This window comes from Columba livia, chromosome 19 (genome assembly GCF_036013475.1).
Source record: "Columba livia isolate bColLiv1 breed racing homer chromosome 19, bColLiv1.pat.W.v2, whole genome shotgun sequence".
Lineage (NCBI taxonomy): Eukaryota > Metazoa > Chordata > Aves > Columbiformes > Columbidae > Columba > Columba livia.
Genome location: NC_088620.1, coordinates 10,803,018 through 10,822,503, shown reverse-complemented (window position 1 = coordinate 10,822,503; position 19,486 = coordinate 10,803,018). Strand labels below are relative to the sequence as shown.

The 19,486-nt window shown below is 51.5% G+C and overlaps 1 protein-coding gene across 3 annotated transcripts in view; it reads right to left on the bottom strand.

Annotated features, from left to right (window-relative positions):
• RABL6 (RAB, member RAS oncogene family like 6) overlaps nucleotides 1-19,486 on the bottom strand; it is a 61,977-nt gene that overhangs the window by 12,854 nt on the left and 29,637 nt on the right. For 2 of the 3 annotated variants that reach the window (XM_013370706.3, XM_021280487.2), the window contains 3 exons: nucleotides 17,587-17,690; nucleotides 6,635-6,987; nucleotides 4,301-4,484 (listed from right to left, as the gene is read on the bottom strand). In XM_013370706.3, coding sequence (XP_013226160.3) covers nucleotides 4,301-4,484; nucleotides 6,635-6,987; nucleotides 17,587-17,690 — 641 coding nt within the window. The remainder of the gene's footprint in view (nucleotides 1-4,300; nucleotides 4,485-6,634; nucleotides 6,988-17,586; nucleotides 17,691-19,486) is intronic. The other variant, XM_005513199.4, reaches the window with a different exon arrangement.

Below are 19,486 nucleotides of genomic sequence, written 5' to 3'. Positions count from 1 at the left end.
CACCAAGAGGGAGGAGGACTGATGCCCCAGAGGGTCAGGCTGGAGAAATGGCCTGACAGGAACCTCCCAAAGTTCAGCAAGGGCAAAGTCCTGCACCCGGGGAGGAACAACCCCAGTGCTGGGGCCACCCAGCTGGAACACAAGTGGAACATGAGTCAGCAAGGTGCCTGTGCTGCAAAGAAGACAAATGGTACCCGGGGCTGCATTAGGCAGAGCATCGCCAGCAGGTCAAGGGGGGGATCCTTCCCCTCTGCTCAGCACTGGGGAGGCCACAGCTGGAGTGCTGGGTCCAGTTCTGGGCTTCCCAGTACAAGAGAGACATGGGTACACTGGAGAGAGTCCAGTGATGGGCAAATAAGGTGATAAAGGGACTGGAGCATCTCTCACATGAGGGAAGGCCCGCTCACGAGAGCTGGGGCTGCGTACCCTAGAGAAGACAAGGCCTGGGGGGATGTATCAGTGAGTTTAAATACCTGAAGGGTGCAAAGGAGATGCAGCCAGGCCCTCTCCAGTGCTGCCCGGTGACAGGACAAGACACAATGGGCACAAACTGAAACACAGGAGGACCCCTATGAACATCAAAACCCACTTTTTGCATGGAGAACTGCCATAGGTTGCCTGGGAACTTGTGAATTCTGCATCCATGGAGATATTCAAAAGCTACCTGGACATGGTCCTGGGCAACCAGCTCTGGGTGGCCGGGTGGGAGTAGATGACCTCCAGAGGTGCCTCCGACCCCAGCCATTCTGTGGTTCTGTGGATGCCACTGTCTCTGCTCCACACACGAAATGCACTGTGCACTAGGGCATTCTCACATGAGCTAAGTGCAAGACCCTTGACAGCCAGGTGATTCCTCCTGTTTGAGTAAGAGAAGTATCTTCACAAGTTCTCAATACACATCCCAGTCTTCTGCCACATCTCCAATGGCTCTTCAGTTTCTGAGCTTACACTTGGTTGCAGCACAAGCAGAAGAAATGCTGGCAAGCTGTGTAAGATTAGCACTCAGATGTCTGCTTAAAAATGCTCAGGAGAGCTGAACACATCTTTCTAGTATGTTCTCAAGCTTTGTTCCTCACTCAGATGCAAGGGGAAAATAGCTTCCAGTATTTCGTTGTTTAAAGCCAATAAAATCTCCATTAGGTTTCAGTGGTTTCATTGAACATTTTTGTTCTTTAGGTCAGAGACAAATTTCTGTAGCAGTAGATTCTGTTGCGCTACAACCACCTACTCACTGCAGTAGAAGCTGATTATTAGGGATGGTGCTTATACAAGTCTTGTGTTGCTCCTGGGTATCATGGGGTTGTAACTGGCACCTTGAAGGAAATCAGTTATCGCAGGTGATGGTCAGAACCATATCTACATCTCTCAAATTCAGCACTTCTGGTTTATTGTGGTAGGGCCTTTTTGGCAAGAAACAGAAGGTAAATTTGCCAGACCACTGAGAGAACTGTGTGAAGTACATAAAAACCAGAGCAAGACATGGATGCCAAGCTGCAGAGAAATAATGAGCACCTGAATTTGCAGGGATGTGCTGCAAGGTCTTCTCCTAGGGAAACAGAGCTGGTCAACCTGCAGATGGTCCCCACTGTCAGCAAAGGACGATGCTGTGAACAAGTGTCCTCTCAGCCCTGTGAAAGCCCAAAGGTCCCTCCTCATCCTGCCCCCACCAGCTCATGTGCACTGGGAGGCCACAAAGCCAGCAGGGCACACAGGACCAAGAACAGGACAACCCTACAACCAAGGAGCAAGGCCCTTGCACACCACTGTTTGAGATGTTTAACACTCATTTGCTTCCAACAACTGATGTTCTGGAGAAGAGAAGCCTTTTCAAAGCATCCAGCGCTGTACCCACAGGGAGAGCTGCAGCTGAAGAGCTCTAAGGGCGCTCCAGGACCCAGCAAACCCAGCAGGTCAGGTTTGGCTCTCCTGACATTTGCTTGTTAAACACAGAACAATATCCCAGCTCAGCCACAGCCACGAGCAAGCAGCTTTGTAGGCTGGGGTGCTTATAACAACCCCCACTTTTTTCCCTTCTTCTTCTTTTTTTTTTTTAATAAAACATCCACGTGTTCTACCATCACAAGGGATGATGATTCAGGCTGACCTGCATTAGACAGGCATCAAGCCTCACATACAGCACTGACTTAAAGTTGTGGTTGAAATAGAGAACACTGAATCATGACAAAGATGTCAAAAGATGCAGAATCCACCACATTCACAGATGAGCTGTATCAGCGTTTCATTACTCTCCCGGTTAATCCAGTGTTGATGACAAGAGGCAGCAGCAAGGACTGCTCTAAGCAGAGGGATGCCTGGGAGCAAGCTCGGGTCACCTCCCCAGTGATGGTGACAGTCTGCTCTCAGACAGCTGGCTGCACGTCCCCTTGTCTGAGCTGCTCAGTGTACACAATCCTTTTTCCCTTTTTTTGGTTAAAAAACATCAAAGCCACGAAAAGAAAGAAAAAGAAAAGAAAAAGAAAATCCAGCCTAGAACACAAGCACAGCTCTCTGCCTTTTGCAGGACAGAATCACAGAGTCACAGGATGGTTTGGGTTGGAAGGACCTTCCCAGCTCCCCAGTGCCCCCCCTGCCATGAGCAGGGACATCTTCACCAGCTCAGGTTGCTCAGAGCCCCGTCCAGCCTGGCCTGGGATGTCTCCAGGGATGGTTCATCCACCACCTCTCTGGCCAACCTGGGCCAGGCTCTCACCACCCTCAGGGCAACAATTTCTTCGTCATGTCCGGCCTGAATCTCCCTCCTTTAGTTTAAAACCATCACCCCTTGTCGTGTCACAACAGGCCCTGCTCAAAAGTCTGTCCCCATCTTTATTCCCAGCCCCTTTTAAGTCCGGAAAGGCCACACTAAGGTCTCCCAGAGCTTCTCTTCTCCAGCTGAACACCCCAACTCTCTCATCCTGTCCCCCAGCAGAGCTGTTCCAGCCTCGGGTCATTCCTGTGGCTCCTCTGGTCCCTCTCCAGCAGGTCCATGTGTGTCCTGTGCTGAGGACCCAGAGCTGGACCAGCACTGCAGGGGGGTCTCACAGAGTGGGGCAGAATCCCCCCCAAATCTGCTGCCCACGGGGCTGGAGATGCAGCCCAGGACACGGGTGGATTTCTGGGCTACAAGCACACATTGCTGGCTCATGGCCAAACTCTCGTCTCCCAGCACCCCAAGTCCTTCTCTGCAGGGCTGCTCCATCCATCCATCCATCCATCCATCCATCCATCCATCCCCAGCCTGGACTGACACCGGGGATTGCCCCGATCCAGGTGCAGGACCTTGCACTTGGCCTTGTTGAAGCTCATGAGGTTCACAAGGAAACACTTCTCGAGGCTGTCCAGGACCATCTGGATGGATCCCGTCCCTCAGATGTGTCACCTGCACCTCTCAACTTGGTGTCACCTGCAAACTCGCTGAGGGTGCACTTGATTCCTCTGCCTGTGTCACTGATGAAGATATTAAACAGTACTGGTCCCAGTACGGACCCCTGAGGGACACCACGCACCCCTGATCTCCATCCAGACATTTAACCATTGATCACCACCCTCTGGGTATGACCATCCAACCAATTCCTCATCCATGGAAAAGTCCATCCATCATATCTGTATCTCTCCAGTTTAGAGAGAAAATGTTCGGAAGGAACGGGAGAAACGGACAGAGAAGAAGAAAGGTCTCCCCTAAGACTCTCTGAAATCTGCAGGCAAGCATGCGGGGACACTGCCAAGGGAGCGTGATCCTCTCCATCCTTCCTTCCAGAATCCCAGTGAGCCACGGAGTGCCTCCAGGACTCCTCCAACAAACACAAACCCCTTTATAATGACTCATGAACGGCATTACCAGGCCACATGTCAACCGTGGCCATAGTCTGGCCGTGCTTTAGGCCTCTGCAACAGGAAAGTATTTACTAGGCAAAGCATAATATCCATGCAAAGTGCACTGAGTTCCAGAAGGAAAATATCTCAAAAGTTTCAGCACGTTTGGCCAGAAGTGAAATCCCTTCTTGACCCAAAACAACAGAACGGTCTAACACTGAGCATGAAAGCAAGAATGCACAACCAGGAAGGTGATAACCAGCTTTTACTGCTGTTCCTCGTTCCCAGGGAGCAGAGTGTAACATTAAACAGGAGACAGTGAACACTACAACTGGCTATACCACAGCCTGAAGGGCTCAGGGGCAGCTAATTGCTCTGCAATTGCCTCCTGGACAGCTGCGACAGGTCAGCCAGGCCCGACTCACCGCTCAGACTGCATGTGCAGGTGTGTCCCTGCCTCACCCTCCCTCCACCCTCCTCTCCTTACCTTTCACTATCGACACGGTGTTTAGTCTGTGGTTTCCCTTTGTCCTTCTGTGGGGCTGGGTCTTCTAGAAAGCTGTGGTCCAGGTTGTCATCAGGAACAAAGTCCTCCACGCTCTGCACTTTCGCAGGGGCTTCAGGGTGGGGAGGAGGAGCGGCAGCAGCAGGATCTGCATGACCAACAGTAGCTGTAAACCACAGGGTTCACCACAAGCAGGTCAGAAATTCGCTTTGGACAGCTCTATCCTGCGCGGGGTGGCAGCAGCCATGGACCCTCGTACCCAGCAGGGGAAGAGGAAGGTTATGAACAGGATACCCAAACCAGGCTGGAATCCCACACGAAGGTGCTCGCAGACCACGCACGGCCGCTGCGGTTTGAAATGCACCAGGTTGACCCAGGCTGCTAAATACTCTAAAAACTCTCCAACCTGGAACCGACTGCTCTACAGCAAAGGCTACAACTGCCTGCACCACAGCCAGGCTCTGCAGCTCTGCTGGCCGCGCTGCTCCCGTCTGATGGCCCTTCGCTATTCTCTTACCTCTTCCAGACTGTTCGGTTCACCCACTCACCTCCTCTCGCTTTTTCAACTCTAACTCAAAGGCAGGATTTTCCACACTCTGCTCTACATGCCCTGTGTAACTAAAAGCTCGAGCAAATAGAGACTCGTTTCAATACATCGTATTTGTACAGACACCGTTACCCATCTTCACGGTATCAGGATGAAATCTCATAAAATTAGCATAACCAAGAAGCTTAAAGCAATTAACCTTTTTGGAATTCGCAATGTTCAACCTTTTCCTTCTGCCCAGACAGCACGTCACCTCTGGGCTCTTTTCTTCTGGCTGAACATGTTTTGTATGGATTTTTTTTAGGTTTTTCTCTACTAGTACAGCTTCCCAATCACTTTTGCACACAAATAACACTATTGCTAATGCCACAGAGTAGCGTTGGTGTAAGAAAACACACAGCCAAAAGAATTCCTACTGCAAGACTTCAAGGAAAAGCTTAAATAGCAGCTCCCATAAAACATAAGGATTCCTTTGTGACTGTGATTTTTCAACCGCTTTCCAATTAGCGAATCCCCAGCTATGCTCCAGGAGAGGTGCAGGCACTTGGCACGCTACATAAACCCAATAACACTGACAGATCGGCTTTTCCTTGCGGCCTTTTGTAATCCTCCTAAAAAGCCCCCTTGAGATAGCAGAACTGCAGGTCACAAGCCTGAAACAGCTCTCTAGGTGTTTTATTTTAAAAAAAAAGAACATAAAGAAAACAAACCAACCCCAAAGATTGTAACACTGGTAGCAGACCACATCTTTTTTCTACATACCAATACCACAAAGGGTTTTTTATCGACAAGGGATTTCTATCATTTGCTCTTCTTTGTTTGTTTGTTTGTTTGTTTCTGGGTGGAAAGAGCCACCCAAAACGGCAATGGGTGTACTGTGTCATACCTGGAAACGGATTCAGGACGCAGAACATTGTGTGCAGATCTAAAACAGAAAGATTTCAACATCTGAAACTGCAAACTGTGTTCCCGGCACCTCCTCCTTTCTTTCTGTGGGTGTCTCAACAGCCCTGTGAGCTTGAGGGATGGAGGGCTGAGAGGGAAGGTATTTCCAACGGGTGATTCAAACCATGTCACGCTAATGATTTTTAGGCAGTGCCAGCTCTGCAGCTCCAGCCGGCTTTGCAAACAAAGCAAATGCGACAGGCAAATTAAGGTCCAGATCAGTAAAAGTGCATGCAGCAAAACCCCCGATGCCCCTGCCCTGCAAACCGGCGGGCAGCGGTTCGGCCCGAGCGCCGCTCTGCTCCGTGTGCTCTCCTCTGCCCCAACAGCGAGCGCTCCGAAGGAGCACACGCTGCCCCGGGGGGACTCTGCTGCACGGCCTGGACTTACGTGATCATTTCTGGCTGAATAACCTTCAAAACCAGCACTGCGCTGTCCTCCGCTAACACACCGGAGCCCCTTTGAGCTGTCAGACTTTTGTGAAGACAGAGCTTCAAATAGGTTCTCTAACAATTCTTCTTGCTATTTGAGAGGTATATGTGCTCCTGGTAAGAAGCTGACAGTTCTTTTATTAGTGTCCCCTGCATGTCCAGTACGTTTCTCCTGAACCACCCTACAGGCAGCACGCAGCTGGCTGGACACCGTCCTCATCCGAGCAGAGAGACAAACCGCAATGAGAGAAACAGAGAGTGACAGCACAGCTCTCCTTGCACACACACAGGGCCCGTGTTCCTCAGACACCTGTCTGCTCAGCCTCTCACAGGAAAAACAATGCAGGCAAAGCAGAGAAACACCCACAGATGACCCTGCACCCCAACACCCACCTGGCTGCGGAGGAGCGGGGTCCGACGCAGGAGATGTCCCAAACAGGCGGGAAATAATGCTGCGCTTTGGCGGTGGGACGGCAGCCGGAGGTGCTGGGGAGGCTGTAGCTGGTGGAGGCGCGTGTGGCTGCTGGGCTTCAGGTGCAGGCACTGGTGAAAACGATGGGGGCGGCTCAGGAGAGACGGCGGAGCCTGCGGCAAGCGGCTGCTGCGGGGTGCCGGGGCTGGAGCTGCCCGTGGACGTGGAGCTCGGAGGTACTATGGGGGACTGCGAGCCAGAGGAAGGGCTCTGCCCGTTAGTTGTTAGAGGCGATGTGTGACCTCGACTTCGGGCTTCCATCATTTCAAGGAAGCTGCAGGAAGATAAATTGCAATATAAGGAATGGAGAAAGCGTGCTCAAGAGAGCACCGAGCGCAGCGCTGGGCTGCTCGGGGTACGTGCTGAGCTGGGAGGGGACGGGTCTGCTTTGGGTGACGCTGTGACTCCCTGGGCCACAGTCAGTCTGGTTCACCCATGTGAGTTAAATTCACCCCATCTGCATCGAGGTGTGGAGAATCCCAACCTCCTTTGCACTGCAGGATGAAACCTCTATTTGCAGAGATGCTGGGAACTCCCTGGGTAGACAGACTATAAAAACGTGCCAGGGCTTGAAACACAACCTTAAGTGAGTTCTTGGGCATATGTCTCGAAGGGAGTAAGTGCTAGAGGAACGGCACGCTTTTAGATTCTGCAGAAGAGATCTGAGCACTCAAAAAAACCCAAATGCTATAGAAACCTCTTTCAGCCAAGAATGGATTTGAGAAGAGAATTCTTGGATGTCAGAAGGAAGGAGCTACGCAGAGGGCTCGCAGGCTGCACCGTGATTATCCCTGTTGTGCTGTGCAGACACACAGGCTCTCCCTGCACGCACTGGGCTCTGCGGGCGGGCAGGGACGCTGAGCAGCAGCAGCTCTGAAGCGAGTTGTGGTCCTGGCTGGATTCCTGACTAGAAGAGCATTAAAGCCTGTGCCACTACAGAGGGTGAAACGCTCTGTTTCAGAAATGAAGCCCAGCCTGCTCCGCCGCAGCCTCCTTCTGCAGCCTGTGTGGTTCGCAGCCTTTTCACAAGCTGTATGCAAAGAAATGCTAACAGAAAGACAGGCTGTTACTCTGAAATGGGCTCAAAATAAGATTTGCTCCGTGCAGCCCATCTGAGAGATATAGAGAACGCTCAAAATGAAGTGTCATGTATAAAATCTAGCAAATGCTGTGGTCTTGCCTCTTATTTCATTAAGCCTAACAAGCTTGTGCACAGACTCTGGGTTCAACCGCAAGACAGACAGACTTGGTTGTGCTCCAGTGTGTCCAAACGGAGACACAACCCGTCCTTCAGGGACCTGTGCCACACAGACACCTCCAGCGGAACGGCTGCTAAGCAGAAAGCAAACAGCAGGGGCTAGAAGACTCGAAACCCCCTTGAGATATCATTTCCTATTTTAAGAAGAAACCTGATACACTTTTAAGGAACAAACTCACGTACTTTGTGACCAGCAACGTCTGAAGCCCTAGAAAACAACATCTCCAGGAAGCTGTTACTTGAACTGGAAAACAAGGAGTCCTTCCTAACTAAGGAACTGGGTAAGGTGGAGATAAAGGGTAGCACCAAAAAGCAGTAGTAGCTAGGAGAGAAATCCTTGGCAGAGTTCCTCAAGGATTAGCCTAGAGATATAATTCGGCCTTTCAATGAAGCAGCACAGAGACCAGGGAAATGCTCATGAGGCTGCAAGTTGAGAGGCAGCATCGACAGAGAAGAGGACAGGGACAAGAAACAGAAAGAACTGGATAATCCTGAAAAACAGAAATGGGAAAAAATTCAACAGTCCAAAGCAAACAGTCATCTGCTCAAGGGCTGGGGAACAATTACTCTTGCTCCAAGTTCACCCTGCAAGAACGGTCAAGAAGGACTCGCCTCACTCATTCCAGATCGGACTAAAGGCTGCAGACACGGCGCTGCCTGGGACGAGCGGCAAAGGAGCCTGGTTGTCACACGGTCACCCAGCGCCTGTCCCGAGACCGCTGCCAAGGCACCTAAATCAGAGCCGTGCTGTGGTAGCCTCACCGGAGCTTCCAGCAGGACTGGGGCAAGGCTTAGGGGCTTATTCCACCCACCAGACCGGCTACAACAAAACCAGCTCTCAGCAGAGCTGAGATCAGAGCGTGTGACGCAGCATCATCCATTCCAGCATCCTCCCTCTCAGGGGACTGGTAGCTGGGGTGAGCTGCGCGACAACACGCTCCGCTGCAAATGATGCGTGGATTTGTCATGCACCAAAGAGAAAACATAAAGGGGTTTAACTCTTGCACTGAGCTCTGTGGAGGCTGCGCTAGGTTAGTCTGGAAGGTGTTCGATGTGTCACGCACGCCGCAAGAACACAACCACGCGTTTTCAGCACAGGGCCCAGCAATTGCCCATCACTGCTACTCGAGGAGGGGGTCACCATATGTGCAGTTCGGCATCGCTCAAGGTAGATTACACAGACATCCGTGGAGAGGCAAAGATAAACCAAGGTACCTGCAATCCAGCCCAACAAAGCAAATGCTCTGAATCCACGAAGCCATGTGAATTGCTGTGCCCCGAAATGCCGTCCACGAGACCTGCTGGCACGGGCCGCGCGGCCCTGCGGATCCGCGCCAGGAGCACCGAGTGCTCCATTCCGTCATCCCTCCCCTCCGAGCTCTATTCAGGGCTCCTGGCGAGGATGGCTGAGCAGCTCTGCTTTGTGGTACTCGCTCCTCCTCCCTGCTCAGGGTTAAAGCCTCCTGCCTCCCAACTGGGAAGAGGGATTAATCCCAGCTGATCTACATGCACCCCTGCTCCTGTTCATAGCAACAGCAACCCTGGCTGAACGGCCGGCAAGCTCGGCTAGTGCCGCATCCAGCACCATGGTACTGATGCCAGCGCTGCCCGCTCTCCTGGGCTGGGCTCTAACTGCCTCTGCGAGCACCAAATCACCAACGTCACAGGAAAACAGACCCGAACAACCTCTGAGCTGAGATCAGGATGCCCAGACCCACCATCACGGCAACTGGGGGGATTCGGGTAGGGTAAGATGCGCGTACACCGAAGACTAAGAAACAAGGATCCTATATGAAGTACATACACAGTCATTTTAGGATACAGAATATGAAGCTCAAAGAGTGCTTAAAGCTGGACCCAACAAAGCACAGGACACTCTTTACAATACCAGGGTATTTGAAGATTTACTGCACTTTGTACTACCAAGGCTGCCCATTTTGGAAACAACCTGGTTTGTTCTGGGCAAGCAGCCACCTCCAGAGGGAGGGAGGGCTGCGACTACCACCTGTTTCTCCTGCAGAAACACATGAATTTTAAGAGCTGGAGGAAAAAAATGCTAAATAACTGAACTATAAAGAGTGTCATCCTTCCCTCCAGCTCAGCTAGTCTGGAGAATAACACACATGCGGGCTTCTTCTGCACCTGCTCCTATGCCTTGTTCACCTACATGATGTGAAGGGCGTAAGAACAAGTTATTTTTAGGAGAAAGATGCAATTGTTATTTGGGGACAGCACGACACAGGCTCTTCACCCAGCACAGCACCATGGAGAACTGCGACACGTGTGCTCCGCGGCACCTTCCTCATCCCCAACCAGCCACGTGGGCCACGCTCTGTGCCGTGTGCCGGGACACCGCGGGGATAAGGATGGGCTGATACTGGTTTTACACGGGCTGCACAAACAGCTCTGCTGAGCTCTCACATTCGTATCTTCTTCCGTGAAAGAGGTGGGTGGAAAAACAGCATCTACGAAAACGCTGCCAGCAAGCTCTCAGTAATTTCCAGGGTGGAGGTGTCTAAAGCATCCTCCACACTTCAAAAATACTACATAATGCATGAATGCTTTCTCTGGCTTTACACACACTCCTCAGAAGCACAAGCGTGGCTGTTTTGGGAAGACACCGGGCCAAACCTGCCACGTGTCTGTTTTTTCTCATATTCTACACAATCTGGCCGCTGTGTTCCTTGTTCTATGGTTCTGCCAGCCCTCCGCAAAACGACTCGCTCAAAATCTGACTGTGAAACAAGCAGCTTCACGTCCACTCTAGGTGTAGCAGAGCAGGTCTATTAAAACACAGGACGAACTCACGCCGTGACCTCAGTACACTTGTTTTGGTCGGGAATTGGAGGCGGCGAACGTGCCACACCGGTCCAGAGGGGTCACCTGCCCTCACCGCACGGGCTCCGTGTTTGCCTTCCAACCCTTCCGTTCACACCGCGACAAACCCACATCCACAAAACCCCTGAATAATTCACCGTCAGTTGGAGCTGCTCGCAAGAGGAGACTTCATGCAATTTTCAAGATGAACATGCTCTGTGGGAACAAAAATTAAGCAGGGCCTGAGGTTACTGTTGCTCTGCTCCCCGAGCAAACAAAAGGGAGCACAAAAGGACTTGTTAGCCTCACAGCTCCTAAAATTGTCAGTGCTCATGTTCATTTACTATTGAAGACAGGAGCAGCCTGAAGCTTTTTGGCTCCTGGTTCTAACGTGCTGCAATCAATTTTCCAAATGTATTTTGTGTGGCAAGAAATGTTTGGTGTTATTTTATTAATGGTGAAAATGAAGATTAATAGGGCGTGTGACATCAATTTAACTGTGGTTATTGAGGGCTGGATTTCTACATGTTTGTTATGGGCTCATTAAAGGTACTGAACCTGATTCCCCCCTAAGCTCAGGTCCCCGAATGTGACATTAATTGCCGAGCGGGTTCAGCCCCGCTGCCCAGGATCCCAGGGAGCTGCTCTGCTTTTCCCCCGACACAAAACGGATACAGCAGATAAACCCCCTTCACAACATCCGAGACACACTCCATGTTCTCCGCTTCTCTAGCAAGATCAATGACGATAGGGTTAGTTGCAATTAATTCTTAATGCAGTCCCACACAAAAACCCATGAGCTAGAGCCCCATCTAGTACACGCTGGCTCGTGATCTGTGTGATGGCAACAGTGACTCACAGCAAGTGGAAACGATAAAGGTGGGGTGAGAGAGCAAAAGTGGTTTTGCTCTCCTAACTGGTAATTCAGCCTTTGGCGGGTGCAATTCTGGCCCTGTGCTCCAAAAGAACTGAAGATAAGGGAGAACGGCTGGAGCAGCAGGTGCTGCTGCCACGGTGCTGCTGTTACTCAGCTAAACCGCTGGCTGTGCTCAATGCGGAAAAACAGACACGCAAATCAAACCCCCAAACCCAGTCTAGGAATCACAGAATCACCGAATCCCAGAATGTGAGGGGTTGGAAGGACCTGGAAAGCTCATCCAGTGCAATCCCCCCATGGAGCAGGAACACCCAGATGAGGTTACACAGGAAGGTGTCCAGGCGGGTTGGAATGTCTGCACAGAAGGAGACTCCACAACCCCCTGGGCAGCCTGGGCCAGGCTCTGACACCCTCACCACAAAGAAGTTCTCATATTCAAGTGGAACCTCCTGTGTTCCAGTTTGCACCCATTGCCCCTTGTCCTGTCACTGGTTGTCACCAGAAGAGCCTGGCTCCATCCTCCTGACACTCCCCCTTTCCATATTGATCCCCAGGAATGAGTCCCCCCTCAGTCTCCTCTTGTCCAGCTCCAGCCCCAGCTCCGTCAGCCTTTCCTCACACGGGAGATGCTCCACTCCCTTCAGCATCTTGGTGGCTGCGCTGGACTCTCTCCAGCAGTTCCCTGTCCTGCTGGAACTGAGGGGCCACAGCTGGACACAATATTCCAGGTGTGGTCTCCCCAGGGCAGAGCAGAGGGGCAGGAGAACCTCTCTGACCTACTGACCACCCCCTTCTAACCCACCCCAGGTACCATTGGCTTCCTGGCCACAAGGGCCCAGTGCTGGCTCATGGTCACCCTGCTGTCCCCGGGACCCCCAGGTCCCTTTCCCCTACGCTGCTCTCTAATAGCTCATTCCCCAACTTATACTGCAACCGGGGGTTGTTCATACCCCTGACTTTGTAGTGAACGGAGCTGTGTGATGCAGGGAGTGTGTCTCCCAGAAGCAGAGTCCTCGTGAGGAGAGCACGACACCTTCCTGCAGTCCCCGCTCTGCATCTGCCCGGCCTGGCTGGGCAGGATCCCCAATGGGCCGGTGACAGCGGTGGCACCGCCGGGAAGGACCCAGGGGCACCCGGCACTGCTGGGACAGGTCCTGCTGCTGCATGGGCTGCACCTGGGATCACACACCATCTCAGGTTATCTCAAGTTCAACTGCTTTGAATGTATTTGTACAAAGTCTGACTAAGTTTGTGTAAGAGCTCTTACACACAGAGAGTAACTGATCCAAGAACTGATTTCCTACGAACAATTCCTTTTGATGAAGTTGGACTTCGAGTGCTCACAGACCAAACAGTCGCACAGTGGTCTATAGGTGACCATTTCCCAAAGCTTCTCAAAACGGAGTGGGATATCTCACAAACAAGAAGGTAAGTATTCCTCTTGACTAATTCATCTTAATCTCTGGAGGAGGAAAAAGTTAATTACTTAACCCTTGAAAATAAATTTTGTCTTTCAATATTAAAAAAAAAAAGCATAATACTAGAAAAAATGCAACCGAACATAAAAGCTCATGTAAACCATACATTAAATCTCCTTCTTATTAATTGTTGCAAATGTTTCCACCAACAGCATAGTCCTGAAAAAAAGGAATATGCAGGAAGAGTTGCTACAATTTCCCAAAAACTATTTCTCTGTGTGCACCACTCAGTGAGGGAACAGGCACACTGAACACAGTCATGTAGTTTTCCTTGTGACAGAAGATAAGCCGTGTAGGGGAAAGGGACCTGGGGGTCCTGGTGGACAACAGGGTGACCATGAGCCAGCACTGGGCCCTTGTGGCCAGGAAGCCAATGGTACCTGGGGTGTGTTACAAGGGGGGTGGTTAGTAGATCGAGAGAGGTTCTCCTTCCCCTCTGCTCTGCCCTGGTGAGACCACATCTGGAATATTGTGTCCAGTTGTGGGCCCCTCAGTTCCAGAAGGACAGGGAACTGCTGGAGAGAGTCCAGCGTAGGGCAACGAAGATGATGAAGGGAGTGGAGCATCTCCCTTATGAAGAAAGGCTGAGGGAGCTGGGGCTCTTTAGTTTGGAGAAGAGGAGACTAAGGGGGGACCTTATTAATGTTTATAAATATATAAAGGGTGAGTGCCATGAGGATGGAGCCAGGCTCTTCTCGGTGGCAAACAATGATAGGACAAGGGGTAATGGGATCAAGCTGGAACACAAGAGGTTCAACTTAAATTTGAGAAAAAACTTCTCAGTGGGGGTGTCAGAGCCTGGCCCAGGCTGCCCAGGGGGGTTGTGGAGTCTCCTTCTCTGCAGACATTCCAACCCGCCTGGACATGTTCCTGTGCGACCTCACCTGGGCGTTCCTGCTCCATGGGGGATTGGACTGGATGATCTTTTGAGGTCCCTTCCAATCCCAAACATACTGTGATACTGTGATACTGTGTGTCCAATGAAAGATGGCAATACTGAGCGAATTAAGTACAAATTCAGAACAGTAAAACCACTGCTGTTTGTTTACTAAGAATTCAGCATCTCAAAAAGGACTGAAATATGTTTTTAGCAGCACTGAAAATGTGAAATCTGACAAACCGGAGGGAAAGCAGCAGAGCAAGAGCTGCGGCAGGCAGAGGAGGCTCAGCAGAGGGACAGAGCTGGAAGCGCCTCAGTGCGTCTCCCAGGGCAGAGCCCAGCGAGGGACGACTTACATAACGCGGCGGAGGCAGCGTCGTGTGCCACCTCGTGTCTTCTCGGGGATCCACATTTGGAGCTGTGACATTCTGTCCTCGGGTGCCCAGTGGCAGCTGGAGGAAGAGTTCTCGGGCTCTTTCTGTTCTCTGATCCAAATTTAGCATCGGTCATTGTGACAGAGCAGCTACTAGAAGTGCACAGGGGTGAATGAAGGAACTGAGATGTCCTGGCCTGTCACCGTGCCTTACTCCATGGCCTGATTTTCTGGCAGGAGAGCAGGAACTGCCTTGGAGGAGGAGCTGCAGCAGCCACCCCAGGGGCCAATGGACACCTCCACTGTCTGTGTAATTGATGGTTACCAACTGCAGAACTGCCAGTAAAGACACTGGGGACAGGAGGTGCTGGGGCGAGTGGAGAGAAGGGAACGGAGCTGGTGAGGGGCTGGAGCACAAGTGTGATGGGAGCGGCTGAGGGACCTGGGGGGTTCAGCTGGAGAACAGGAGCTGAGGGGAGACCTTCTGATCTCTGAACTGCCTGAAAGGAGCTTGGAGCCAGGGGGGTCGGGCTCTGCTCCCCAGGAACAAGCGCCAGGAGCAGAGGAAACGGCCTCAAGTTGCGCCAGGGGAGGTTGAGGTTGGATGTGGGAACAATTTCTTCCCCAAAGGGCTGTGGGGCATTGGAACAGGCTGCCCAGGGCAGTGCTGGAGTCACCATCCCTGGGGGGTTGGACAGACGGACATGAGGTTCTCAGGACATGGGGCAGTGCCAGGGGTGGGTTATGGTTGGACTCAATGATCTTGAGGGGCTTTTCCAAGCAAACTGATTCTGTGATTCTATGAACCAACATAAGGGCTTCGCATCTGCCAAGGGTCAACAAGTCACCCTGCACCAATGCACAAGCTGTAAGAAGGGGAGTGTCAGAGGACACTCCAGGTGCTCATTTTGACAACGACCCCAGTAGCATGTTAAATATGATAATCCCAAAATTATGGGCACCTGACTAGCATGAATGCAAGGACCTTCCCAGGCCCTAGTACGGAGCACTGCAGCCCTGCCTCCCAACTGCCAGCAGCTGCTGTCACTGTGTCCACAGACACTGTCACTGTGTCCACAGATGTGTTCACCAGCCTGAACTATTCATTAAGTACTGGAACTTTACCCAAACCTGAGTTCCGTGCTATAGGAGAGTGCTTATTTCTTTAAATTGGGACTTTGGGTGAAGAGCCAAGCCTGAAAAGCTCTTGCAGGGATAAAAAAATGAGTGTATGAAGAGTATACTTTCCAACTCTAGGGCTGAACTAACCCCTCTGCAGTTCATCCGCTTCAGACAGATGTTGCTGAAGCAAATGGACTCTTTGTTTCTGCGTGGGATGTGGAGAAAAACCTAAAAAAACCCTAAAATAGCACTCTATTTTAGTTGTGTGATCAAAGCACTCAGATGTGACACAGCCTGGTCCTTTTCTTTTGGGATCAGAGGCTCAAGCCAGGAAGCATTCAGGGATATTTTAATGACCTTTCTATAAAGAAGCGCTATTTTGTGAAAGCAATGATCACTGGTCCCAGTGCACAGACATATATGTGCAGTAGCTGAAGTGAAAGCAGAAGGTGGCCAGCTGCATAAAAATATGGGTTTATTTGCTAAAGCAGAACCCTAGGGAAAATTCTTGCTTTCAAAACTTCTGTCAGGTACCACGGCTTAGGTATTTCATGTTCGGCCCATTACGCAGCACAATGGTGCAATGAGCCCTCCCCAGCAGCCACCACCGATGGCACCACAAGCTCCTCTGAGTTCGCAAAAGGCAAGAATGAGCTGTTTGAGTTGTCAGTGCGCAGAGCCCAGAGCAACGGGACCGGGCTGGCCCCGGGGTCTGGATGCTGCAAACGATACTCTTTAGTAACGATGGGATTTCTGCAATGCTCTCTGGCATGGAAGCACACCAGTACTGCCAATGGTATACGCTGGTGTGGTTACACTGGAGGGAATAATCCAGCCCATGTCCATTGCTGAAACCAGGTCTTGCTATCACCACACTGCTGCTGCTCCCTTTGAGCTCCAGTTGTAAGCAGATGCTCCTCAGCCCAGCTCAGATCGACCCAGAGGCAGAAGAGAGTTTTCTGCTGGTTTTGTGAACTGAATTGGCTCATGTGAGTGTCCAGAAAATGCTAAAGCTGAAGTGTGAGAGGTGACTGCGCAGCAAGATCTGCTGGTGTGAGTCCAGAACAGCTCTGCCAGCCCTTGATTCCTTTTACTGATGCAGGGAAAACAAAAATATCAGAAAAGAGTCTGAGAGCACAGCCCAGTCCTTTGAGTAGGGACACCAAGAGAACTGCTGAAGGCACAAGAAGACTAAGGAAAGGAATGAGGTGAACGCTCTGGTAACAGTACTGCTTTGTGAGTATATGGGCTATTACAATGCTCTCACGAAGGAAAACACACTAAGCTTATACAACCTGAAACTGCGTCTCAAAAATGCTTCTCAAAATGGCTGTGCATGAATATTTCATAACCATCTACTCCAACTTCCAAATAAAGCTGCCTGTAAAGCATTTTTGTCCAATTCATTCTGGGATTGCACATCACTACAATAAAGCCTTTGCAATGGGAATTCATGGGACACATTTGTTAACAACGTCCTAATCTGAAGGGATTCCTGTTCGCTGTGCTGCAGATGTGCTGGCTGTGCAGGGCCAAACCTGCCAAAACGTCCTTCCCGGCAGCAAGCAAACACACGGGCACTGAGCAACCCCAGGGCAGCAGGAACCAGCCGCTACTCCAAACCAGCAATGCACCGAGGAATCGAGCAGTGTTCAAAGAGAATAGAAGACAACTGTGTTGTTGCTATTACTTTCTGCTTATCATAAGACACACAATGCACAGGACCAGCCAGGAATCAGCTGAGCAGTGGAGAGGTGGAAAATACCCCCTTCCAGCATCAGAGGCTGCAAGGTTCTTATCTATTAATACAACCGCTCCAGTGTGTGCAGCTCAGCTCCACCTGCACCGCCCACGTGCCTGCAGGAACCAGACCCTTCCCAGGGATCCCCAAGCACACGCTTTACTCCAGGTGACGCCACTTCTAAGTGACATTTTACAAGATCCAAAGAAATACTAAACGTCACTCCCCGGACCCTTCCGTCCGGCCACACGCCACAGGTGGGGCTGCCCACAGATGTCACACCTCGACTGCAGGAAAACAGTTAGAAAAGACGGCTCAATGACATACAGTTCGTAGTTTTGATCTTCGGTCTCTTGCTGCACTGACAGCTCCTCCAAAGTTGCATCGATATCCAGCTGATTCGTCTCCAGCTGCCGTAGCAAGGTCTCCCTCTGGGGAAAGGAAAACAAGCCGGTGTGAGCAGGAAGGGTCACTGTAACAGATCTCTGTGCTCACGGGGCGCAGCGAGACCTCGTGTCACCGCTCTGCCCGCTCCCATGAATTAAACAGGAGCTTTGGGCCCTCGCGTGGTGTTCAGTTCAAATACAGAAGCACAAAGGGAAGCTGAAGCGGTAGCAAAAGTACATTCATCCAGAAAGTCTGTGTGTAAGAAAGTAATTTGTTCCGCGAGCTATACTTAATCATAAATCAATAAGGTATGACTTTCAGACACAGCATCGACGGTTGCATTTGGAGAACAGTATCAACTCCTCTGGAGAACAGTTGTGCAACGCGTTCGTTCTGGTTTTGCATTCTTCCCTGTGCTAAAGCAGCCGCCCTGGAGCCGGAGCTGATGCAAAACCTCACAATCATTTTCTTTTTATTGTCAAGGTAGGTAAGTGAGCACAACCTGTCAACCCAGTGACGCTTCAGAAGTCACTGCCCTCTGCCTTCAGTTGCTGCCCCGCAGATGCAGAACAGACACTCCAGCCCATTTCAAACGTGCAATAAAGTGAGTTTGCTTCACTAATGTAACACAGGGCAGCTTAATTCAGTCCTTCCCCTTCCACATTTCCAACAGAACCCAAGCAAAAACCTCAGCTGAGGGGAAGTAAAGGCTTAAAAGGCTCAAAATCAATTGCAAATGCTTGTGGGACACTCCACAATAGCCTGGATGGGAACAAGAAGAGAACAATAACCACAAACGTTACAGAGATGGCACGGGCACGGCCAGCAGCGCCAGCGCCGGCTCCGCACCGCAACAGCCCCAGGCACAGCGCTGGCACAGCCTCCACGGCTGCAGAAACACCATTTGGGATCCTCTGGCCAAGAGCAGAGCTGGGAGCACGGCCCCTCCTGTGTTCCAGTTTGCACCCATTGCCCCTTGTCCTGTCACTGGTTGTCACCAGAAGAGCCTGGCTCCATCCCCCTGACACTCCTCCTTTCCATATTGATCCCCAGGAATGAGTCCCCCCCCAGTCTCCTCTTGTCCAGCTCCAGAGCCCCAGCTCCCTCAGCCTTTCCTCACACGGGAGATGCTCCACTCCCTCCAGCATCTTGGTGGCTGCACTGGACTCTCTCCAGCAGTTCCCTGTCCTGCTGGAACTGAGGGGCCACAACTGGACACAAGATTCCAGGTGTGGTCTCCCCAGGGCAGAGCAGAGGGGCAGGAGAACCTCTCTGACCTACTGACCACCCCCTTCTAACCCACCCCAGGTACCATTGGCTTCCTGGCCACAAGGGCCCAGTGCTGGCTCATGGTCACCCTGCTGTCCCCAGGACACCCAGGTCCCTTTCCCCTACACTGCTCTCTAATAGGTCATTCCCCAACTTACACTGAACCTGGGGTTGTTCCTGCCCAGATTCAAGACTCTACACTTGCCCTTGTTCTATTTCATTAAATTTTTCCCCCCCCAGCTCTCCAGCCTGTCCAGGTCTCTGATGGCAGCACAGCTTCCAGTGTCACCACTCCTCCCAGCTTGGTGTCACCAGCAAACTTGCTGACAGTCACTCTATTCCCTCATCCAAGTCATTGATGAATATATTGAATAATACCGGCCCCAGCACTGACCCCTGAGGCACTGCACTAGATCCAGGCCTCAACTGGACTGTGCCCCATTGACCACAATGTCACCGTGCCCAGTGCCTGAAGGTGTCATGGCTCCCTCTCCCAGGGCCTACACAGAGTGGCACAGGGACAGGGACGTGCGGAGCAGCCCAGGTGACCTGTCACAGCAGGTGCAGGTGC